The sequence below is a fragment of the Prionailurus viverrinus genome, chromosome B2 (genome assembly GCF_022837055.1).
Source record: "Prionailurus viverrinus isolate Anna chromosome B2, UM_Priviv_1.0, whole genome shotgun sequence".
Taxonomy (NCBI): Eukaryota; Metazoa; Chordata; class Mammalia; order Carnivora; family Felidae; genus Prionailurus; species Prionailurus viverrinus.
This window is the reverse complement of record NC_062565.1, coordinates 106,712,756-106,735,289: the sequence shown is the minus strand read 5'-3', so window position 1 is coordinate 106,735,289 and position 22,534 is coordinate 106,712,756. Positions and strand designations below refer to the sequence as shown.

General features: G+C 40.2%; 1 protein-coding gene across 1 annotated transcript in view; it reads right to left on the bottom strand.

Annotated features, from left to right (window-relative positions):
• The window catches only part of SLC35F1 (solute carrier family 35 member F1), a 408,951-nt gene extending 399,274 nt beyond the window's left edge, over nt 1-9,677 (bottom strand). The window contains exon 1 of the mRNA XM_047857710.1: nt 9,035-9,677. Coding sequence (XP_047713666.1) covers nt 9,035-9,216 — 182 coding nt within the window. The 5' untranslated portion in view covers nt 9,217-9,677. The remainder of the gene's footprint in view (nt 1-9,034) is intronic.
• Nucleotides 9,678-22,534: the final 12,857 nt, after the last annotated feature.

The following is a 22,534-nucleotide window of genomic DNA, read 5'->3' as shown; positions in this document are numbered from 1 at the left end:
CATTATCTGACTCCAGCCTATAATTCTCACCTTACTTCACTCCACTGCCTTTTTTACCTCCACATAATATTGTCAAACTGGACACTTAATCCTCTTCTGATCTTACCCCATATTTGGTTTCATCCTTTCTACCATCCCCCTTCTTACACATCTTCCTTTGGTTTCCATACAACACCCAGTGCTCATCCCAACAGGTGCCCTCTTCAATGCCCATCACCCACTTTCCCCTCTCCCCCACAGCCATCAACCCTCAGTTTGTTCTCAGTATTTAAGAGTCTCTTATGGTTTGCCTCCCTCCCTCTCTGTAACTTTTTTTTCCCCTTCCCCTCCCCCATGGTCTTCTGATAAGTGAAATAAGTCAGGAGAGAAAGATGTTTTCACTAATATGTGGATCCACATGTTCCTTTCCTACCCATGTGCTATGGATTAGAACATTTATGTCCCCACAAAGTTCATGAATTGAAGCCCTAATTCCCAATGTGATGATATTTGGAGGTGGGATCTTCAGAAGGTAATTAGATTCAGATGAGGTCACAAGGGTGGAGCCTCCATAATTGAGTTAGTAGCCTTATAAAAAGAGACGGGAGAAAGATCTCTCTGTTGCTGTACCAATTAAAGATATGAGAAGATGGCTGTCTGCAAGTCAAGAAGGCCCCACCAGACACCAAATCTGCTGGTACTCTGACCTCAGACTTCCCAGCCTCCAGAACTGTAAGAAGTAAATGTCTGTTGTTTAAGCCACCTAGTCTACAGTATCTCGTTAAAGCAGTCCTTGGTAAGACGTTATCTCTCAATGCCAAGAGAAAATGCCATCCCTGAACCTTCCTGCCCTGTGTCCAGTCTAGTGTGGTGTCTCTTTCCTCTGTAGTCTTATAAAAGCACCTAGCTGTGTGACTACAAAAATTGGTTTCCCTGCCTATAAAAGGATGATAATAAGCACTTTTGTCATAAGAATAACACATGATATAGTTTATAATATAAAATGCTTACTTTATAATGTAAAATGTAAGAATTGGGTCCACTGTCTAAATGCTAATTTTAACTCAAACACTGCATCAAATTATATAATAAAGCATGCTGTCTTTCCACCAACTCATCCTCATGCTATTGTCATATTCTAAGCTTCTCTTACCTGCAATGTATGAATATATGTCCAAGCTCCCTCAAAGCTGTATATGCACTTGTCAGAATGTTAATACTGTCAGAAAAGTCTGTTTTCTTGATTTATGTGGCAATGACCTTTGATAGGCTCACTTGCAATGACAGGATGCGTTTCAAATCTGTTCTTTTTCTCCTAACATTCTGAATGGCTATGTCTCCTTTTTTCTTTAAGTCCTAAGTGAAACAAATTGTACTGTGTTCATCAAGAAAGATCTACCCTCTGGACTCTGTGTACACTTCAAGTAATTTTATTATGGGTTCGGTCTTCCTCTTGAGTAGTTTGCCTACAGGTGAAACAGCTAACTTATGGGGCTTTTTTGTACACCTCTGTTAGATCAGCTTGAAAAATCTAATCATTTTGAGAGGTGATGTATGTTATCGTTATTTCTACTTTACTTAAATTGTCCCCTTGGTAAATTATATTGAAAGGGTAATAACAGTCAGAAACTCTACCAACAGCACCCAAGAGTCCTCTTTAGCCTATACTTGTCTAGTTCACTACATTGATCCTGAAGTGCCCAACATATAGGAAGAACTCAATAAATATTCATGGAATGAATGAGTGAATGAATGAATGAATGAATGAGAAACTAGTAAAAAATTTCTCTTATACAATGGATCAGTACTTTTTCTATCTCAAAGTCAAGAATCATCGGGAATTGTAGCCCTGTCATTCTAAATCTGGACATAATTAGATTGATTTGTTTTTTAAAATCCTTAACTTGTTTATTCAGTCATAGTAGGTTTTCCTAATGAATTTGTTTAAAATGGAAGGAATTAGGGGCGCCTGGGTGGCGCAGTCGGTTAAGCGCCCGACTTCAGCCAGGTCACGATCTCGCGGTCTGTGAGTTCGAGCCCCGCGTCGGGCTCTGGGCTGATGGCTCGGAGCCTGGAGCCTGTTTCCGATTCTGTGTCTCCCTCTCTCTCTGCCCCTCCCCCGTTCATGCTCTGTCTCTCTCTGTCCCAAAAATAAATAAAAAATGTTGAAAAAAAAATTAAAAAAAAATAAATAAATAAAATGGAAGGAATTAGTGGAACATAACAACAGAACTTGCAAAATGGTATTTAAGGTATTTTTTTTAACCATCACAGAGTCACACACATAAAGTTTCTTAAGAGAAAGTTTAGAATTAAATCCAATACAAAACAATATTTAAAAATTTTTAATAATAGTATTCCTAAACAAATTACATTCATGTTGCCACTGACTGAAGCCTGACATTTTTCTAAGAAAACACTTTCTAAGATGTATTTACTTTTATTGTTTTCCTTGGCATTTCCTATGAAATTTCTTCTTAACTACTGCACATTCAAGTAGTCCCTGTATAAGGTCAAAATGACAGAATGAGAAATGTAATATGGAATGCATACTGAACAACTTATTTATAGGACTCCAGTATCTAGACATTTGGAAGCATACAATTAGACATTATGCATAAAAACTCGGGTTACAGATTATAATGATTCAGTCTCAGTAGCAAAACACACACCACATTATCCAGTTAGAATAATGTTTTGTCACGTAGATGTCCTCCAGAAAAGAGGTCAGCACACAATAAGTGATTAAGAACAAATAAACATAGAAAACAATCCACTGAGTATAAAAGCAACCAGTGGAATGAGAGAAAATATTTGTAAAGCATATATCTAATAAGGGATTAATATCCAGAATATACAAAGAACTCCTACAATTCAACAACTTAAAAACTCCAAACAATTCAATTTAAAAATGAGCAAAGGCTGCAAATAGGCATTTTTCCAAAGAAGACATACAAATGGCCAACAAGCATATGAAAAACTGTTCAATATCACTAATCATTAGGGAAACACAAATCAAAACCACAGCGAGATGCCACTTCACACCCATTAGGATGACCACAATAAAAAAATAAATAAATAAAATAAAATAAACCACCAAAAGTAACAAGTGTTGGCAAGGATGTGGAGAAATTGGAACTCTTATACATTGTGAGTGAAGATGTAAAATGGTGCCACTGCTATGAAAAACAGTATAGAGTTTCCTCCAAAAAATAAAAATGGAATCACCATATGATCCAGCAATCCCACTTCTGGGTACATATCCCAAAAAATTGAACGAGGCATCTTGAAGATATATTTTCACATTCATGTTCATTGAAGCTTTATTCACAATTGTCAAGGGATGGAAGAAGCAACCTCAATGTCCATCAACAGACAAATAGATAAAGAAAATGTGGTATATACATACAACGGAATGTTAGCCTAAAAAAGGTAGGAAATCATCGTATGATACAACATGGGTGAACCTTGAGGACATTATGCTAAGTGAACTAAGCCAGTCATAAAAAGGCAAATACTGCATGATTTCATTTATATGAGGTATCCAAAACAGTCAAACTCTCAGAAACAAAAGGTAGAATAGTGGTTGCCAGGGTCAGCGCAGAAGAAGAAACGGGGAGTTGTTTAATGGGTTCAGGTTCAGTTTTGCAAGCTGATAAAATTCTAGACATGGGTTGCATGACAATGTGCATACAAATAACACTACTATACTGTACAGTTAGAAGTGGTTAAGAGGGTAAATTTTATGTCATGTGCTTTGGCCACTAAAAACAAAGAATAAATGAATGTGCACTTGTATGTGTTCATGCCACAGTCAAGAAATATGCCAAATATTTGTGAGGTATTTTTCCATGTGACTACTGGAGTTTAATTTCCTAAGCATACTTTTTTTTTAGAAACATAATCAAGAATTAATGTGTTTGAAAATGTACAGTGAATGCTCATTGGCCTGAGCTCAAATGAATGAGAAAGCTAAACCAAAACCGTGTGGTGGTATTCTCACATTCTGCATTCTACTTTTACAAGAAATAGCAGTTAAATAATAAATTAGCTCTTGCATTAAGTAACTTTAGAACTATACGGGCAGCCAACTCATTTTCCTATATCATCTACACAGACATCAGGGCACAATAAAAACAGGCTTCTATTATGATGGCCCTGAAACATCTTGAGATGGTAAACACTCAAAGGAAAATTACACAAAGATACGTCCATTTTCTTACACATCAATTACTTGGAAATGTATCATCTCTATCCCAAGTAAGCCAAATATTCCTTCATTATAAACATTCATTTCTCCAAGCCCTGTGTATAAAAAATAAGTACACAGGATGATCTTTTATTTTCATAATTTTGTCCTTTAGTTAAAAATAAATGCATCCTGGGGCACCTGGACAGCTCAGTCAGTTAAGCATCTAACTCTTGATTTCAGCTCATGAATGATCTCATGGTTCTTGGGATCAAGCTCAGCATGGAGCCCGCTTGGGATTGTCTCTCTCCCTCTCTCTCTGCCCCCCACCTCTCTCTCTCTCGCAGAAATAAATAAGTAAACTGAAAAACATAAATGCATCCTTTGACATCCTTTCTTTCAGTAAGACTACTGATCTCCGAAATGTCTGTTTTTAATCACACCACCCAGTTCCATTTGGAATAATCGTGTATAAAATTATCCTCATTACAAGTTGGTCTTCCCCTTTCATTTTGACATCTGTTAGAAGAAGTAGCTTGAGGAAGAGCTTCACTATTCAATTTGTCAACAAGAGCCTTCCAACTTAATAAAAAAGGATCATCTAAATTATAATATCTGTCTTCCTCAACTGTACCTAATACGTGGTTCAAGCATAACTCTGTTCCTTGGCAGTCATTCTTTTGGTTCACTGTGTTCTGTCCACCTTATATAAGGAGTCAGAAATGCTATATACATATATTGTTCTATCTTATATGGTAACTTCCCACGTGGACTTGGTTTTACTTCGGCTTGTCACCAATTCTCTTATACATCCTCTTTAACGATTCTTGGTTTTCAACTCAAAAATTTTTTTTAGAAATTTTGAAATTAGTAGTACAAATCAAAATGTAAGTTGGAAATCAGTTAGTTCCAAATCAAATAAATGGATGACCCAGCATCACACTAGTGGATCCATTCTAATGATTAAACATGCTCACTACAAGACTCAAAAAGGCAGAAACCCTTTTATAACTTGAGACAAGGCAATGAATCTCTTATGGGGAAGAAAGTGGGTCAAAACTAGAAATTCACAGTTATTTTCGTTAAGATTTGAAAATAATATTCAACTGGGAAATATAAATAAAACCACACACATGAAAACACAAAACAAGCTATTACTCATTTTTCACAAACATTTCATTAAGTAATCATTTTAGAGGAGAAAATCTTCAGATACTATATAGACCAGTACCCATTCCTTTATCTTTCTTAGAAACTACCAGTATCATCAGTTTTTGGTGAGGGTCACCAACCATTACCCTTGAAGTGTTTTTTTTTCTTTTTTGTCATATCTTGCTTAGTCGTGACAGAGTAATAAATACTATTCTGTGCTAAGAAATAAATGAGGAAGAGTAAGCCTTATTTTCTCCTTGCTGGAACCAACACATTATTTTAAATCTTTGGGAATTAAAGAAGCAACAGTTATCTCCGCATAAGAATCACCTTGGATTTCTTGCATCCCACTGCCAAAACAATTTTGAACACTATGGGGAGAAGAATGTGACACATCCCATTAACCGGTTTAAAAAAGATGATCTATCACCTCCTCTCTCACCAAAATCTTGGTACTACTGGATTCTAATCTAACTGCTTTACAGAAAGTGAGTGATCAGTGAGATGCCCCAACTGTCGCATACAAAATACGGCAATCCAATTCTACAAGCCCATAAAGAAAGGGGAAAGAATGAGTAACTATACTGAGGAAAGTCATAGGGTATAGTATAATGTCAGGCAGATTTCATTAAGGTAACACTACATTTTCATTTTATGCTTCTTGAGAGCAAGTACCTTTACTTCATTATTAATCAGTACTTTTCCCTTTACCTATCCCTCGGTAGATATAGATAGCATATGTGTTTGCATTTCTTCCTCTGAGTTGGCAGGTAGTTATTGTTATAGACTGCCACCGGTGGCAGGCAAATCACCAGGTTTACATTGCTCATAGTCTAACACTCCCCATCTCACTGCACCATCCTCAGTCTGTCAGCACTGCCCCTTTGGCCCAATCGGAGGCTAAGGGCTAAGTTAACAGTGGTGCAATGTCCCATTCTGTCACTGAAGAGACTCCTGGCCAGCTCACAGCAATAGGATGCTGCCAACCATATATCTGCATGCCAAAAGTTGAAGGGATATTTTTTTTACATTGGCTCCAAACATCCAGATTTGCAACCTCACTTTCTGCTAGCAGCTAAGTTGCTGCATGCCAGAAGTAAATGAAAAAAAAAAAGCAACTGAAACCCAGAGGACAGTAAGTTGACAGGGCAATAGAGGTGAAGGATACAGAAGTATCAAGGAAAAAGGAAGAGCAAAAGAAGGAGAAGAAAAAGAAGGGGAAAAATGATTTTAAGTTTTGAGAAAATGAACAAAGATGCTTGTGATACGGTCCCAGTGGGCCAGTCTGATAGCCATTACTGACTGATTCAACATACTTGGAGGGTTCAAACCAAAGGGGAGCCACACCTGAGTGCTGGCATAAGATCTTTAAAATTCCACTTTCCTCCCACATTGTTACTCTTAGAGCCCAGTCACTCAGCCACTACCAATGCTGTCTCCTGTTGACATAATCATGGTACAGAAGCCAAGCTCATCAGCATGCTAATGAAATTATTCCACCGAGATTTTTACATTTAATCTGATTTTTTTTCAGTCTCCATACCAGATGCTCCTTCTCAAAAGAAATATTTTCTTCTTGTCTCTTTACGGATAAGGAAAGACCATGAGCTCAATGCAAAATATGATGTTGGAAATTCTGAAGAATTCTGAAAGACAATTAAATGTTTGAGTTGAAGCGGAAAGGCTATAACCTGGAGTCCCATTCACAGATGTACCTGCAATGATCTATCATTGACCCAACCTTCCAGTCTAAATTCTTCCTCTATAAATCAGGAATCGTTCAACTCACGTCATACAGATCACCGACAGCTTAGTAAAACACATAGTTCTACTCATGGTATACGACTTCACTTTATTTGCTTGTGATGCTCCCACTGACCCACCTCAGACCACAAAATGAATTCGTGTAGAGCTTTAAACTCGCGCAAGTGTTTTCTCTTCGGTATTATCTCAAGACAAGGGAGGTAAGACACGTATTATAAAATACATTTTACACATGCAGAAACCGAGACCCAGGGAGATGCGCAGCTCTGCCCCCGAGCCACGTGGCTGGTTACTGGCTGCGAAATGGTGACCACCAAGTCTCCTCAGTGATCTTTTTATTCTGGACTCTAAGAGTCATTGAATATCAAGAAATAACTTGCACGGAATCAATAATAACTTATAATCAAGCAAAGATAAATGAATGATTGCATCAGCTTTTGCCAGAGTGATGAGGGATATTAATATTTAATACATTCTGCTTAAAATAAAGATCCAATGCCTGGGCATTTACAATGCAAAAAAAAAAAAACCCACAGGTATTCATGAAGAATAGGAAACCTACATAATATGTACTCAGCCAGCATCTTCTTGCTTTATTCTATTCACTGTCTTTTGAATGTGATGTTTTGGAAGGTGTTATCCTAAGCTACAACTCGAAGGAAAGTAAAGGCGGGACTTTCTATTACCAACTCTTGTCTCACTTCAGAGTGAATTTCTTCTTGTTTGCTAATAAACGGAAACATACTGAAGTGCCCACAAGTAAGCCAATATATACGTTAAGTAAGCCAATATATACCCCGTTCACAAGGGACTCAAATGGTTTGGGACTTGTTACACCTGAATTAAACCCTACTCCTAAAATAAGGAGAGCTTTCAAGCTTTGATTTCTGTACATATTTGGTGCCCCCACTAGAGCTTTAAGCCCCATAAAGGTGTACGTGAACTCCCCATGGCTCTATGGGAAGTCTCGGCTACCCGAAGCAGTGCCACACGGAAACCTGTAAGAACAGCGCGACCTTTAGAGTTACCCATGCAGATGCCTCAAAAAAGCACACACGCACTCAAATAAAAACACACAAAACAAATTCTCTGATTTTTTTAAGTGTCAGTTCTTCAACCATTTCAAGTTACTTAAGTAGAAAAAGTCCCCTTCACATCACAGTTGAGTCAGGACGCCAGGGGCCCCATCTTCACGTCAACGCGGTTCTCAACCTAAAACGCCTCGTCCTTGATCCCTCCACTGCGCAGATTCCAGCACTGGAGGCGCCGGCGATGGGTGCTCGCCTCCTCTGGCTTTCGCCCGCTTTAGAATAACCCGGCTCCTCCAGCTCCCACCCTTCTCGCAACATTTTTGCACTTTGCGTGGGTCTGATCCAGGCCTCTAGCCTCGGGTTCCCTGGTCCCAGCTTGGAGGAGTCGGAGCGGCAACGGGAGAAGTGGGTCCCCCGCCTGCCCGCCCCGGCTGTTGCCGCGAACCCCTCCCCCCTCCCCCCTCCCCGCCCCGTGGAGGTCGGAGACGTCCTGCCGGGGCGGGCGACAGCGCGAGGCCGGCGACTTCCTCGCCTTCCCCGCAGCCCCGCGCCTTCCCGCCTCCGTCCGGGCCACCCTCGGTTCCCTCTTGTCCCCTGGGTGCAAAGCTGGGGTTCAGTGAGCAAGAGGAGTGAGCGACACGCGTGTGCGAGGGTGTGAGCGCAGACACACAGCAGCCAAGCAGCAAACCCCGCCTCTCCCCGAACTCCCGCCTCGGACCAGCCGGCAGCCCGGGCGCCCCGGGGCTCCCGGCTCTGGGACAAAGCTGCCACGGCCTCCCCGCAGGAGCGGGGCGCGTCGTCGCCAGCTCTCCTCAGCCTCCCTCGGCCGCGACTCAGTCCCAAGGGGCCGCCGGGGGTCCGGGGGAGACCCGGGGCCGGGCTCCCGCAGCCCTCGCCCCGCGCCCCCGCCGCCGCTCACCTGTTCAGCACTTTGCGGATCCTCTGGCGCACGCCAGCCCGGGAGGAGGCGGACAGGCTGCCGCCGCCACCGCCGCCGCCGCTGCCCTCGGCCGGCAGGTTCTCGATGGTGGTCACCACATGGTTCGGCGGGGCTGGCGGCGGCGGCTGCAGCTGCTGCTGCGGCGGCTCGGGGGGGATCATCGCGGCAGAGGCGGCGGCGCGGCGGCGATCAGAACGCAGCCGGGCGCATCGTGCGCCGGCTCCGGGCCCGGGAACGCGCAGAGGACCTGGCCGGGCGGCCGCGGCCCGGGGAGGCGGCGCTGCCTGCGAAGCGGCGAAGCGGGGAGGCACCCGCGGCTACGGCCGCCGCCGCCCAGCCCGCCACTCACTCCTCTCCAGTCCGGGTGCGCGCCCCCTCGCTCCGCCGCCGCCGCCGCCGCCGCCGCCTCCCGGCCCGGCTCTTCCCGAGCCGCGTCCCCAAGTCCTGGCACGCCCCGCGAAGTGGCCGGGAAGGGGGTCGCGCGCCGCCGCCGAGCTGCCCGTCGGCTCAGGAGACCTCCACGGAGAGAGGGGATGGGGGTCCGGGCTTCGCCTTCTCTCCCGGCGCCCAGTTCGTCTCTGGGCGAGCGGCAGCAGTAGTGCTAGCGCCGCCTCAGCCTGTCCCCCGCTCGCTCGGAAAGCTGCCGTCTGTGTCTCACGGAGTGAAAGACCGAGAGTGAACCCGGAGAGCCGGGCGGGGGCGCCGCGGCGGCGGTGGCGGCTGCGGCGGCGAAGGGGGGCCGGGGCGGGGACACACGCGCTCCATCTTCGCCAGAGGGCGCTCGGGAGGCGCCTCATTGCCCCGACCCTCCTCACCCGGGTCCACCCGAGCCCCGCGCTCCGGGTTGCGATGATTGTTTTCTTTTGTTTTCTTTTGTTTTATTTATTTATTTATTTATTTATTTATTTATTTATTTATTTATTTATTTATGTAATTTATTGTTCGCGTGAGGCTGGGGATAGATCTTCCCTCTTCACTTGGCGGGATCTCCCGCCTCCTGCCGCGACACCGCAGAATCTTAGTACCACCCTTCCGGGACAGCGCCAGGACCCGAAGACAAGGTGCTGGCCCCGAAATAAACACCAAAACTCAAGTATCCTAAGGATTACACCAACACTCACCATAATGGGCCTGGAGGAAATTGGAGGAGACACAACTTCGCACAAAGAATTCATTCTGGGAACTGGAAAAAGCTTGTCAGACCAACTCAACGTCTCCGTTTTGTAGCGCTGCGAAGGGAACGTGGGCAGATTCCAGTTCCAATTGTGCCTCTAAAACTTGTTAGCAGAGATTCCCTATGCAATTTGTGTACTTACATTCTGAGACACATTCTCCTTTGTGCAACGAGGCTAAGCGTATCTTCCCCCCCCCCCCCTCCCAGTTGTAAGAGTTAAATGAGGCAAACCACCCAGCAGGGGGCCCTGATGGATTCTTCAGTGGGGCTCTGACCAGAGGATCTCCACTCCCAAAAAGGAAAACCCCTGAGAATCTGACCCAGAAACCTTAGCCCTAAACAAGACCGTATTTCTCCCAAAGGAAACTGATTTCCTGCCTCAGGCATCTCTTATACCGATTGCTCCAGATTCCAGTTAATAACTGACTCTCTTAAGAGAGTTGTAATTTTCCCATTTTCCTTTATCTACATTGCCTGGATAAGGATCCTGCTCTGAACAATGATAGGAATTTTTGAATTTTTTCCATTTTAGTGCAGCATGTGGACTTATTTGCCCTGAACATCTTTGAACGGTAAGGATGTTTGCAGAAAGGCATACTAATACCACTACCAAATCCAAACGCACAAATAAAAAATACTGGTGATTTGCCACAGAGAATTGAACTAAGGAAAAAACATTCAAGAAAGGAATTGACCGTGTCTGATTAACAAAAAGGAGAGGGGAGGATGAAAAGATGAGATTCATTATTTGGTTAAGCAGTTGGCATCCCTTTGGGATGCCTGGGTGGCTCAGTTGGTTGAGCTTCCTACTCTTGGTTTCTGCTCAGGTCATAGTCTCCCATTTGGTGGCCTCGAGCCCTGCCAGGGGTTCTTCAGTGGAGGGTGGAAACTGCTTGAGATTCTCTCCCTCTATCTCTGCCCCTCTCCTGGTGGTGCTCTCTCTCTCTCTTTCTCTCCCTCTCTCAAAATAAAAATAAATAAACATTCTTTTTACATTGCCATCCCTTTAACAATATTGGGAGCCCTTTTTTTTAATAGTCAAAACTTTGAGGAAATGTCTATTCAAAAAACTCTTTATATTTCAATTTATGTAAAACCAGGTTACTATCTGAAATATCCCTGAGGTTTTTTTAATACAAAAATTAACCCAGATCAGAACATTTTCCCTTTTATAATTAACATACTGTCCTGTTCTTCCTCAACAACTTTTGACTCTCAGATTTTTCCACCTCAGATTTGGACAAGACACTCTGAAGAAATGTTACCAACAGAACCAAAGCTTGTAACCTCACAGGCATTAACATTCTAATAGTTCACAATGAGTTTGCCCTCGGAGGACCCACCAAATGTAGGACCATATCTCACTTCAGCTCACCCTGGAAGCAAACCACGGTAAGAATCTCTATTAAAACAACATTTGTGATCATTTCAGATGTCTGCCTTGAATGACTGGTTGCTTCAGTGCCCTCTTCCTTCACACTTGGCTTCCTTCACATTCACTTTTGAATGTTTTTGGCACCTCCCAACTCAGTGCTATGCCTACACTTCAGTGTCTGCATTTGTGTCTGCTCACTTCTCCAGAGGGACTGCTGAACCCAAGTTATCTAAATCTCCACTGAGTCAGGAAGGGAGAAAGCCAGGGTGGGAAAAGAACAAGATGAGAGATGTAAAATTTCAACCCTACTATTAAGACCCAAAACAGGTCTTTCATTCTTCCTTATTGTAAAGGGGATACAGCATCAGATCCGTTCTTACCTCCAATTCTGTGCTTCAGCCTCGTCTCCTAAAAAGTAGCTAAATAGGGGCGCCTGGGTGGCTCAGTCGGTTAAGCGGCCGACTTCAGCTCAGGTCATGATCTCGCGGTCTGTGAGTTCGAGCCCCGCGTCGGGCTCTGTGCTGACAGCTCAGAGCCGGGAGCCTGTTTCAGATTCTGTGTCTCCCTCTCTCTGCCCCTCCCCTGTTCATGCTCTGTCTCTCCCTGTCTCAAAAATAAATAAAATGTTTAAAAAAATTTTTTTAAAAAGTAGCTAAATAGTATTTGAGAGATAAACGGGTTTTTAAAGGGCACATGTCATAGTGGTGAGTCCCACACGGATTTAAAACAAAAGAGATGAGGGGAAGGCCTATTTCCCTTTTCTCTGCTGCCTCCTTGGCCTTCAGATCCATTCTCCAGGGGCCCCTGGGTGGCTCAGTAGGTTGAATGTCTGACTCTTGATTTCAGCTCAGGTCTCATGGTTCATGGAATCAAGCCCCACGTTGGCTTCTGCGTTGACAGCGAGGAGCCTACGTGGGATTCTTGCTCTTCCTTTCTCTCTGCCCCTTCCTGCTGGCACTCTCTCTGTCTGTCCCTCTCCCTCAAAATAAAAATAAATAAACATTAAAAAAAAATCCATCCTGCATGAGCTCTGAACAAAGGCAAAAGGGATGAAGGCAATGGGTTGTGGACCAGTATATAGTTTTTTAGTTGTGGCACGTGATTCCAGGACCACAGTTACTGCTCAGTTTACCTCTCTTTGACTAGGTATGGTTAGTGGTGCCATACTATTGCAAAGTTTCCATTCTGCTCTTACTATTACATCATCTGATTTTCACTTGACCCGGTGCTAGCTCTGTTGAATTCCTTTAGGAAGCAGAAGTTGACTCTCAGCTACACCTTTTTTTTTTCAATGGTGCTCATTTTGAAGGCATTTCCACTCATATGGGATGGGAAAAGAGTAGCATTTGGCTTGTGTTTCAGCCCTTAGAGTCACCAGGCATTTTGACTCATCGTTTAGCACAGACTGCACCTGTGTGTTGTACTTGGATAAAAGCTTCACAGTCATGCTCCAGAAGTGACTGATGATCCTGTCCAAATTGCTGACCAGTTGCCTGGAATTGCTGGTGCTACTCCAAACGCCCAGTGGCCCACCTGCTCTCCCTGTGCCATTCTCTTACTCTTTTTCTTTCTCTCCTAAGTCTTGTTGAATCTTGTCAACACACACTACTAAACACATGGCACCTAGAATGATAGAACTTCAGAGTTTTGATTCACGTAATTCAATTCACAGAGGAGAGAAGAAAGCAAAGCTGGTGGGAAACTTACAGAGATGGGAAGGTAGGATAGGTAGGTCTTTAAATGTATATCCGGCCAATGGATAAAAATAATTGGGAGATCACATTGGCAGAACTTCAGTGAGCCTCCTCATCATTTAAAGACAGTCTGTAGATGGTATTAGTGGATAGGAAAAATATGCACAGGGCAGGGAGATGGGCAGTAGACAACAGGTTTCAAAGACTGTTCACACATTTTACATGCCTCTTCTCTTTATTTAGCTAATTTTTTTCTTTTGTGCTTTGGAAACGTATTTCTTTGGGGGAAACTCTAAATACTGTTCATAGGCTTATAATTGACCTTTCCTGATAAGAGACATGAAGCACTGGAGAAGGAGATTAGTGTTACTGGTTGTGAATAAGTGCTAGTTTTCCAGGGTCAGACTACATTATGATAGGTCAAAAATGTCTAAGTATTGTCTTCCAAGTGTTCTATTTCCAAAAGCATCATATTGTGTATCTCTGACGTGGTGACATGATGAGTCCCTGACCACAGAAAACTTGCCATATTCAGTAAGGGCACTGATTTAGGAGTTCCAATTTCCTCATGATTATTTTAATATCTCAAGATATTAACCAAAAAAACACGTGAATGATTTCTGTCTTAGTCTGTTTAGGTTGCTATAATAAAATGCCACAGACTTAAACAGCAAACATTTATTTCTCTGTTCTGGAGGCTAGGAAGTCCAAGATCAAGACACCAGCAGACCCAGTGTCTGATGAGAACCTCCTTCCTGGTGTGCAAATGGCCATCCTCACATGGTGGAGAAAGATCATTTCTCTCTTGTCTCTTCTTATAAGGGTACTAATATGATTCATGAAAGCTTTACCCTCGTTGCCTAATTAATTCCCAAAGTCCAACTCCAAATACTATGGCATTGGTGATTAGGGTTTCAACATATAAACTGGTGGTGGAGGGGAGGGGGACACAAACATTCATTTCATAGCAATACCCCAGAAACACTTATTATTTTCAATACAGATATCAATTATCTCTGAATAGGGCAGCAAAATCCTCACATAAACCTCATTTATAATTTTTTACTAATGACATCAATACCTTCTCCCCTCTAGACATTTTAATTCACAAAAGTATTAATGCAAAAGTTTTGGTAAAATTGCAGTGACTCTCATGTGGAATTTATATACTGACTTGTCAGTGACTAGGTGGGGAAAGACTATGTTATAGTAGAAAATGGAGTCAAAGAAATCTCAGTTCTAAATCCAGCTCTATTGACTAGGTTAGTTTTAGTCAATTGTTAAAATATTCTGAGCATCAGTTTTCTAATCAATGAAAATGGGGATAATAATGTCTACTTTACAGGACACACACAGACTAGCAATAATGTATATAAAGAATCTGGCATAAAAGGTATTTTTAAAAAAATCATTGGTCTGCTCATTTCTTCATTAGATTATTTGTTTTCTTGGGTATTGAGTTTGGTGCGTTCTTTATAGATTTTGGATACTAACCCTTTATCTGATATGTCATTTGCAAATATCTTTTCCCATCCCATCAGTGGCCTTTTAGTTTTGTTGAATATTTCTTTTGCTGTGCAGAAACTTTGTATCTTGATGAGGTCCCAATAGTTCATTTTTGCTTTTAATTCCCTTGCTTTTGGAGATGTGTCAAGCAAGAAATTGCTGCAGCTGAGGTCAAAGAGGTTGTTGCCTGCTTTCTCCTCTATGGTTTTTTGAAGACATCCAGATGGCCAACAGACACATGAAAAGATGCTCAACATCACTCATCATCAGAGAAATACAAATCAAAACCACACTGAGATACCACCTCACACTGGTCAGAGTGGCTAAAATTAACAACTCAGGAAAAACAGGTGTTGGTGAGGATGTAGACAAAAGGGAACCCTTTTGCACTGTTGGTGGGAATGCAAATTGGTGCAGCCACTCTGGAAAGCAGTGTGGAGGTTCCTTAAAAAATTAAAAATAGAACTATCCTACGACCCAGCAATAGCACTACTAAGAATTTGTCCAAAGGACACAAGAGTACTGATTCATAAGGTCCCACGTACCCCAATGTTTATTGCAGTGCTTTCAACAATAGCCAAATTATGGAAAGAGCCTAAATGCCCATGAACTGATGAATGGATAAAGAAGATGTGGTTTATATATACAATGGAATACTATTTGGCAATGAGAAGGAATGAAATCCTGCCAATTGTAGCAACGTGGATGGAACTGGAGGGTATTATGGTAAATGAAATAAGTCAGTCAGAGACAGATATCATATGTTTTCACTCATATGTGGATCTTGAGAAAATTAATAAAAGACCATGGGGGAAGGAAAGGGGGAAAAATAGTTACAAACAGAGAGGGAGGGAGGCAAAACATAAGAGACTCTTAAATACAGAGAACAATCTGAGGGTTGATGGGAGGTATAGGGGAGAGGGGAAAATGGGTGATGGGCAATGAGGAGGACACTTGTTGGGATGAGCACCAGGTGTTGTATGTAGGTGATGAACCACCAGAATCTACCCCAGAAACCAAGAGCATACTTTACACACTGTATGTTAGCCAATTTGACAATAAATTATATTTTAAAAAAAACAATAATAATTGATCCAGACTTGGATATGATGGGATGGGCAATATTAGAATGGTCCCCATAAACAATTCTAAAAGCTGTATTAAATATTAAGTAGCCAACGTAAGGCCGTGATCCTTTAGAAACAAGAAACACGTAAGAAATGAAACACATTAGCACATTAGATGAGCTGCATATTCATCTCAGCTTTTCCAACCACCATTCAGAAAAATAATGCCTAATCAGAGAGTGATGGTCTCACAGGGTAGAAGAGACAAGATACCAGAGTTTAGAGCTGCAAAGACCACTGCAATTTCTGGTGAGGATTCTAGAAAAGAGAAACCTAGGAAAATGAGCCTAAAATCTCTGTGTGAAAATTGTACTGAGAGCCAACTCCTAAGAATTACATATGCAAGGCAAGACTTTGGGAGGCCCAGCAAAGAAAGGTGGAGAGCTAGACAGAGATTTCAGAGGCAGCACAGGTTGGAAAGGATAGAGGTTGGTATTTAGACCCAGTGATTATAGACAGTATCTGATGAGCTCCCAGACTTTGGGTCACCACTCAAAAAAATGGCCATACCCTAAGTATAAGGACCATGTCACAGTAGTAAGAACTTCTAGTAAGAACTTAGAAGTCTAAGAACAATGATAGACCTTACCTAAGAGAGCTAAAACCAAACCTCAACATGACAGAGGTGATGATTGCCTTCCAGATTAAAATTTAACGTTCTTTTGAGAAAGATGCCATCATCCAAAATCTCTATTGCCTATACTCACAACATCCAGTAAGTAATTAAAAATTACTACAGGCACCTGGGTGGCTCAGTTGGTTAAGCGGTTGACTTTGGCTCAGGTCATGATCTCGCGGTCCGTGAGTTCGAGCCCCGCATCGGGCTCTGTGCTGACAGCTCAGAGCCTGGAGCCTGTTTCGGATTCTGTGTCTCCCCCTCTCTCCGACCCTCCCCCGTTCATGCTCTGTCTCTCTCTGTCTCAAAAATAAATAAACGTCAAAAAAAATTTTTTTTAATTACTACAGATAAAAATAAGCAGAAAAAAGTTGCTAATAATCTATAGCAAGGGTTAAAAGACTAAGTAGTACTATGATAGGCTTTGTAGGCAATTCATTCATTCTCTTTTGCAACTACTCTGCTGTTGCAATGTGAATGCAGCCATTGACAGTAGATAAATGAATGAATATGGCTATGTTTCAATAAAACTTTACATATACATGAACACTGAAATTTAAGTTTGATATAATTTTCACATATCAAGCAATATTCCTTTTTTTGTTTTGTTTTTAAGCCAGTTAAAAATGTAAAAATCTCTTCTAGGCTTGGGGGATGTATAAAAACAGACCAATATTAGTCATAAACGTAGATGCAAAAATCCTTAACAAAATATTAGCAAACCAACTCCAACAATATATAAAAACAATCTTATACCATGACCAAGTGGGATTTATCCTAGGACTGCAAGGCTGATTTCACACCTAAAAATCAATTAATGTCATACAGCACATTAATCAAAGAACAAAATTTCATGAGCATTTGACAAAATTCAACTATTCATGCATGATAAAATCTTTCAAACACCTGGTCATAGAAGGGAATTTCCTGAATCTGAAAGAACATCTAAAAAACAACTATAGTGAAAACTATATTTAATATTTAAAGACTGAACACCCCCCAAGTTCGGGAATAAGCCAAAAATATCTGTTCTCACTACTCCTACTCAGTGAAGTAGAACCAATCTAGCCAGTTCAATCAGCAAGAAAAATAAATAAAAGGCATCCAGATAGGAAAGAAAAAAATAAACCTATCTCTATTCACAGATGCATGATCCTACATATAGAATATCTTAAGGAATCTACCAAACAAAAAGTGAAAAACAAAAAACCATTATTTCAACTAACACACAAATATAGCAAGGTTGCAGAATATCAAATTGATATACACAAATTAAATGTATTTCTACACACTAGTCATGAACAATCTGAAAATGAAGTTAAGAAATAATTCCATTTATAATTGTATCAAAAAGAATAAAGTACTTAGGGAATAAATATAACAAGAGTAGTACAAGATGTATACATGAAAAATGATAAAGGATTACTGAAATAAATTGAAAAAGATCTACTGAAATGGAAAGCCATCCCATGTTCACGAATCAGAGGATATAATATTGTTTAGATGGCAATATTCCTCAAATTGATCTACAAGTTCAATATAATCCCTATAAAAATCCTTCCAGCCTTTTTTTTTTTTTTTTACAAAAACTGACAAGGTGATCTTCAAATTTATATGGAAATGGAAAATGCCTTGGATAGCCAAGACAATTTTGAAGAAAAAAGTTGGAGGAATTTTACTTACCACTTTCAAACTTACTATCAAACTGCATTTATCAAGACAGTATGATACTGGCTTAAGGATAGACACAGAGATCAATGGAGCAGAACTGAGAGCCCAGAAGTAAATTCTTATATTCATGGTCATTTGAGTGATTTGCCCAGAAAACTCATTGAGAAAAGTATTTTCTATAAATGGTATGGGACAGTTGGATATCCATATGCAAAAGATGAACTTAGACTTTTGCCTCACACCATACACAAAAATTAACTCAAAGTGCATGACATACGTAAATGTAAGATCTAAAACAATAGAACTTTTATATGAACACACAGCATAAAATCTTTGAGACCTTGAATTAAGCAAATTTTTTTGATATGACACTAGAAGCAAGGTCCATAAACAAACAAAATTGAAATGAACTTCATCAAAATTCAAAACTGTGTGCTTGAAAAGACATTATTAAGAAATGGAAATACAAGCGACAGATCAGGAGGAAAATACTTATAAAATACATATCTGATGAAGGATATATAGTTATGTAGGATCCAGAATATATAAAGAATTCTTACAATTCAATAAGAAGCAAGCAAACCATTCAAAAATAGGCAAAAGATTTGAATAAACATTTCATCAAAGAAGATGTATGAATGGCTAATGAGCATGTAAAAAGATGCTTAATATCATTAGTCATTAGGGGAATATAAATTAAAACCACAATGTGATATCATTTCGCACCCACAAGGCTATATAATAAAAAAGGCAGATGGTTGCTAAGTTGACAAACTGTATACAACAGGAACACTGATACATTGTTGCTGGGAATATAAAATGGTGAAGCACTTTGGAAAACAGTTTGGCAGTTTCTTAAAAAGTTAAACATAAAGTTACCCTATGACCCAGAAATCCCACTTCTAGGTATCTACCCTAGAGAAATGAACACATATATCCACACAGAGACTTGCATATAAATGTTTGTAGAATCTTTATTGATAATAACCAAAAACTGGGGGGGGGGGGGGACTAAAAGTTAATCAACTAGTCAATGGATAGACAATAATGTGGTCTAGTCATACAATAAAATATTACTCAACAGTAAGAAGTTACAAACTACAGATATATGTGGAGATGGATGAGCTTCAAACACATTATGCTAAGTGAAGGAAGACAGACACAAAGGACCACATAATAAATGATTCCACTTATAGGAAATGTTCAGAACAAGCAAATCTATGGATATAGAAAGTAGATCAGTGGTTGCCTGGGACAAAGGTGGAAACGAGGATTAACAGCAAATAGTAGGTTGTTCTCCCAAGATGGCGAAATAATGACTGAACAGAAACCCATCCTCCACTAGCTGCACTCAATGTTAGTAAGCTTACCAGCAAAGCATGGACAGAGAAGGAGGAGAAGCTGAGCCAGGCTTATGCAATCAGTGCTGGTGTCTCCCTAGAGGGCCAGCAGCTCTTCCAGACTGTACACAAGACCTTTAAAGACTGTAAATGGCAAGAAAAAAAAAAAAAACCTCATAGTCATGGAAGAAGTTGTTAACACACCGACCATACCAAGTGGAAAACTGTAAAAGCAAAGAGAAGTGTGCACTGAGCCATGTATGCAAAATGGTTTAAAAACACTTTAGAGACACTGAAAGTCAAAAGATACTGCCGCGGTCACAAGCCCAGCAACCACAGAAGGAGACTGCCCTGTTATCCTGAGTCCACACACATGGAGGACTCTTCCAGCATCCAGCCAATGAGGCAATGGTGGTGGCTTCCCGGAGGAAGGCCAGGAGAGGGGAGGGATCCTATATTTCCTATTGATTCTTGTTAATAAAGGGTCAGCATTTTCAAATATTAGACTTGAACAAAACACATAACAAAAAAAAAAGCAAAAGAATAATTTAAAATTTGAAAAAAAAACCAGTAAATAGTAAATAAACAGTGCATAATAAAACTGATTTTAATAAAACAATCATCATTGTTGCACAATTAGATACATTTACTAAAAATCATAGAGTTGTAGGCATGATATGGTTGGATTTTATGATATGCAAAATATGCCTTTAATAAAGTTGAAAAACATCACTTATATCCTCAGAAAGTAAGAGAAGATTTTGAAGACTTCAAATAGGATCAGAATGACACACATACAAAAAAGTAAAATTCAGAGAACAAAATAAACTTTTCAGAAATTAAAATGTTTGAAGGAGGAATGAAGAACACAATAGGTGGTTTGCAAGATAAATCTAATGAATTCACCAAGAAATAAAAAAAAATAGTGGAAAAAAGAGAAAAATGGTAAGAAAATCAGAAAGTCAGTTAAGGAAGTCAGCATTTGAAAAATAGGTGTTCCTCATAAGGGGACTGAGAAATGGGAGGAAATTTCAATGAAATAATGCAATGATTTCTCAAGACCTGAAAAACATGAGTTAATAGTCCAAAAAGACTAAGCATAATAGACTACACCAAGTACGTTATTGTGAAAGTCCAATAATTTGGGGCCAAAGAATTTAAGCTTCCAGAGAAGGAAAACAAAAAACAAAAAACAGAATTGTTTGAGTCTTCTTAATAGCAACAATGGAAATTAGAAGCCAGTGGAGCAGTCTTAAGAATTCTGAAGGAAAATTATTTTCATTCTTGGATTTTATATCCAGCCAAATTGTCAATCTACAATGAGTATAGGTAAAGACATGTTCAGACTTAGAAGGTCTCAGAATATTTACCTCCCATGCACCTTTTATCAGGAACCTACTTGACATATTCCACCAAAATTAGAGTCTAAATGAAGAAGAAATAGGAACAAAGAGATCCAGCACAGAAGAGAAGCAAAGGGAATACCTGTGACAATGATGGGTGATCTCAAAACTACAGGTGTGCACAAGTCATTGAGGACAAATAGCCCATGTTGGAAGACACCAAAAGACTCTGGGAGAGTGTATCTTCAAGATGAAATAGATAAAACAAACAAACAGCAAACAAATATAATGCATCTTACCCTCTCAAGAGTAAATTTAGACAACCGCTAGAAAATCTGTAATTGAATTTAACAAGTACGAAGAAATTTTAACAAAATGACAATATTAACTTCAGCAAAAAAAAAAAAAAAAACAGTTGTTCAGACAGGAGATTAAAAGTAATCATAGTTTACTAACTAAGTTCTGAAATGTGTTTGCTGAGCCATAACAACGCATACACTGAATTTTGATCTAGATAAATTTACAACTATATTTGATTGATGAGAGAATTAAATGGCATATATGTATATTTGGGACCAGAAAAAAAGAAAGCTAAACCCACAGCTTCCATTGTGAGAATCCATAAAAGAATCAGCTAAGAGAGTGGAAACTGATTGCCTATGGTGAAAGGGGAAATGGTGGAGAGGGAGGAGGAGCACTACTGTTTCACTTAACAAACCTTATAGATTCAACTCTTTCAACCATACGCAGGTATAAATTTGACAAAAAATAAATACTTTTTTTCTTTCAAAAAGAAAGTAAAATATAGAAGTGCAACCCTGACATATTTTTTTCTCCATTGAGTTCTTGGTGTTGTTAAGACACTTTCCTGAGCAGATTGCCAGTAAGGCAGAAGACTAGGGATCACTACAAGAGCTGCAATCATTTCTTACCATAAACTAACAAATAAATTGTCATAGTAAATCTACAGGCAGATTCATTAATTCGCTAATTGTGCTTCCATTCTCTAGAGAGATCTATAATGTCCTCATTGATAAACCCTCAATTTCCCAACAGATGAATTCAGCCACAATTCAACAAACACTTTCTCGTCGTTTAAGTTGACATAAAGCAGTAGAATATGAACAAACAGTGAGACATCAGTTTTTAGTTAACATATTTTGACATCAAAATGGGGAGAGAAGGAAGATAGTGAATACATTTTTTTTTCACTTTGCAAATCAGAAGTTAAACATGGTTGAGTTTATTCATTCAACTGGATGTAGTAGGTTTTCCTTTCTCCTATAAGGTTCTGTAAGTCAATGGGTTATTTAAAGTCAATGGGAATAAGTTGTCTCATATAGGCTATCTTTCAACACTGAATTGTCAAATATTGAAAAGGCAAATAGTCTACCTCCATCCCAGTAACAACTTCACTTCTATTTCTAAATTCTATTTTTTAAAGCATTTTTACTTATTCTTCCTGAAAAACATATGAAAATATGGTTGTGATATTTTTGTTTACCTAGAAACCCAAGTGAGCTCCTAATTTTGTACCTAATGCCAGTTTCTTCTTTTGTGACTCAGACATGAACGTGACACATTCTCTGTTTGTTAATAAGTTTCATAAAGGCTAAAAACCTTACTGAAAGCC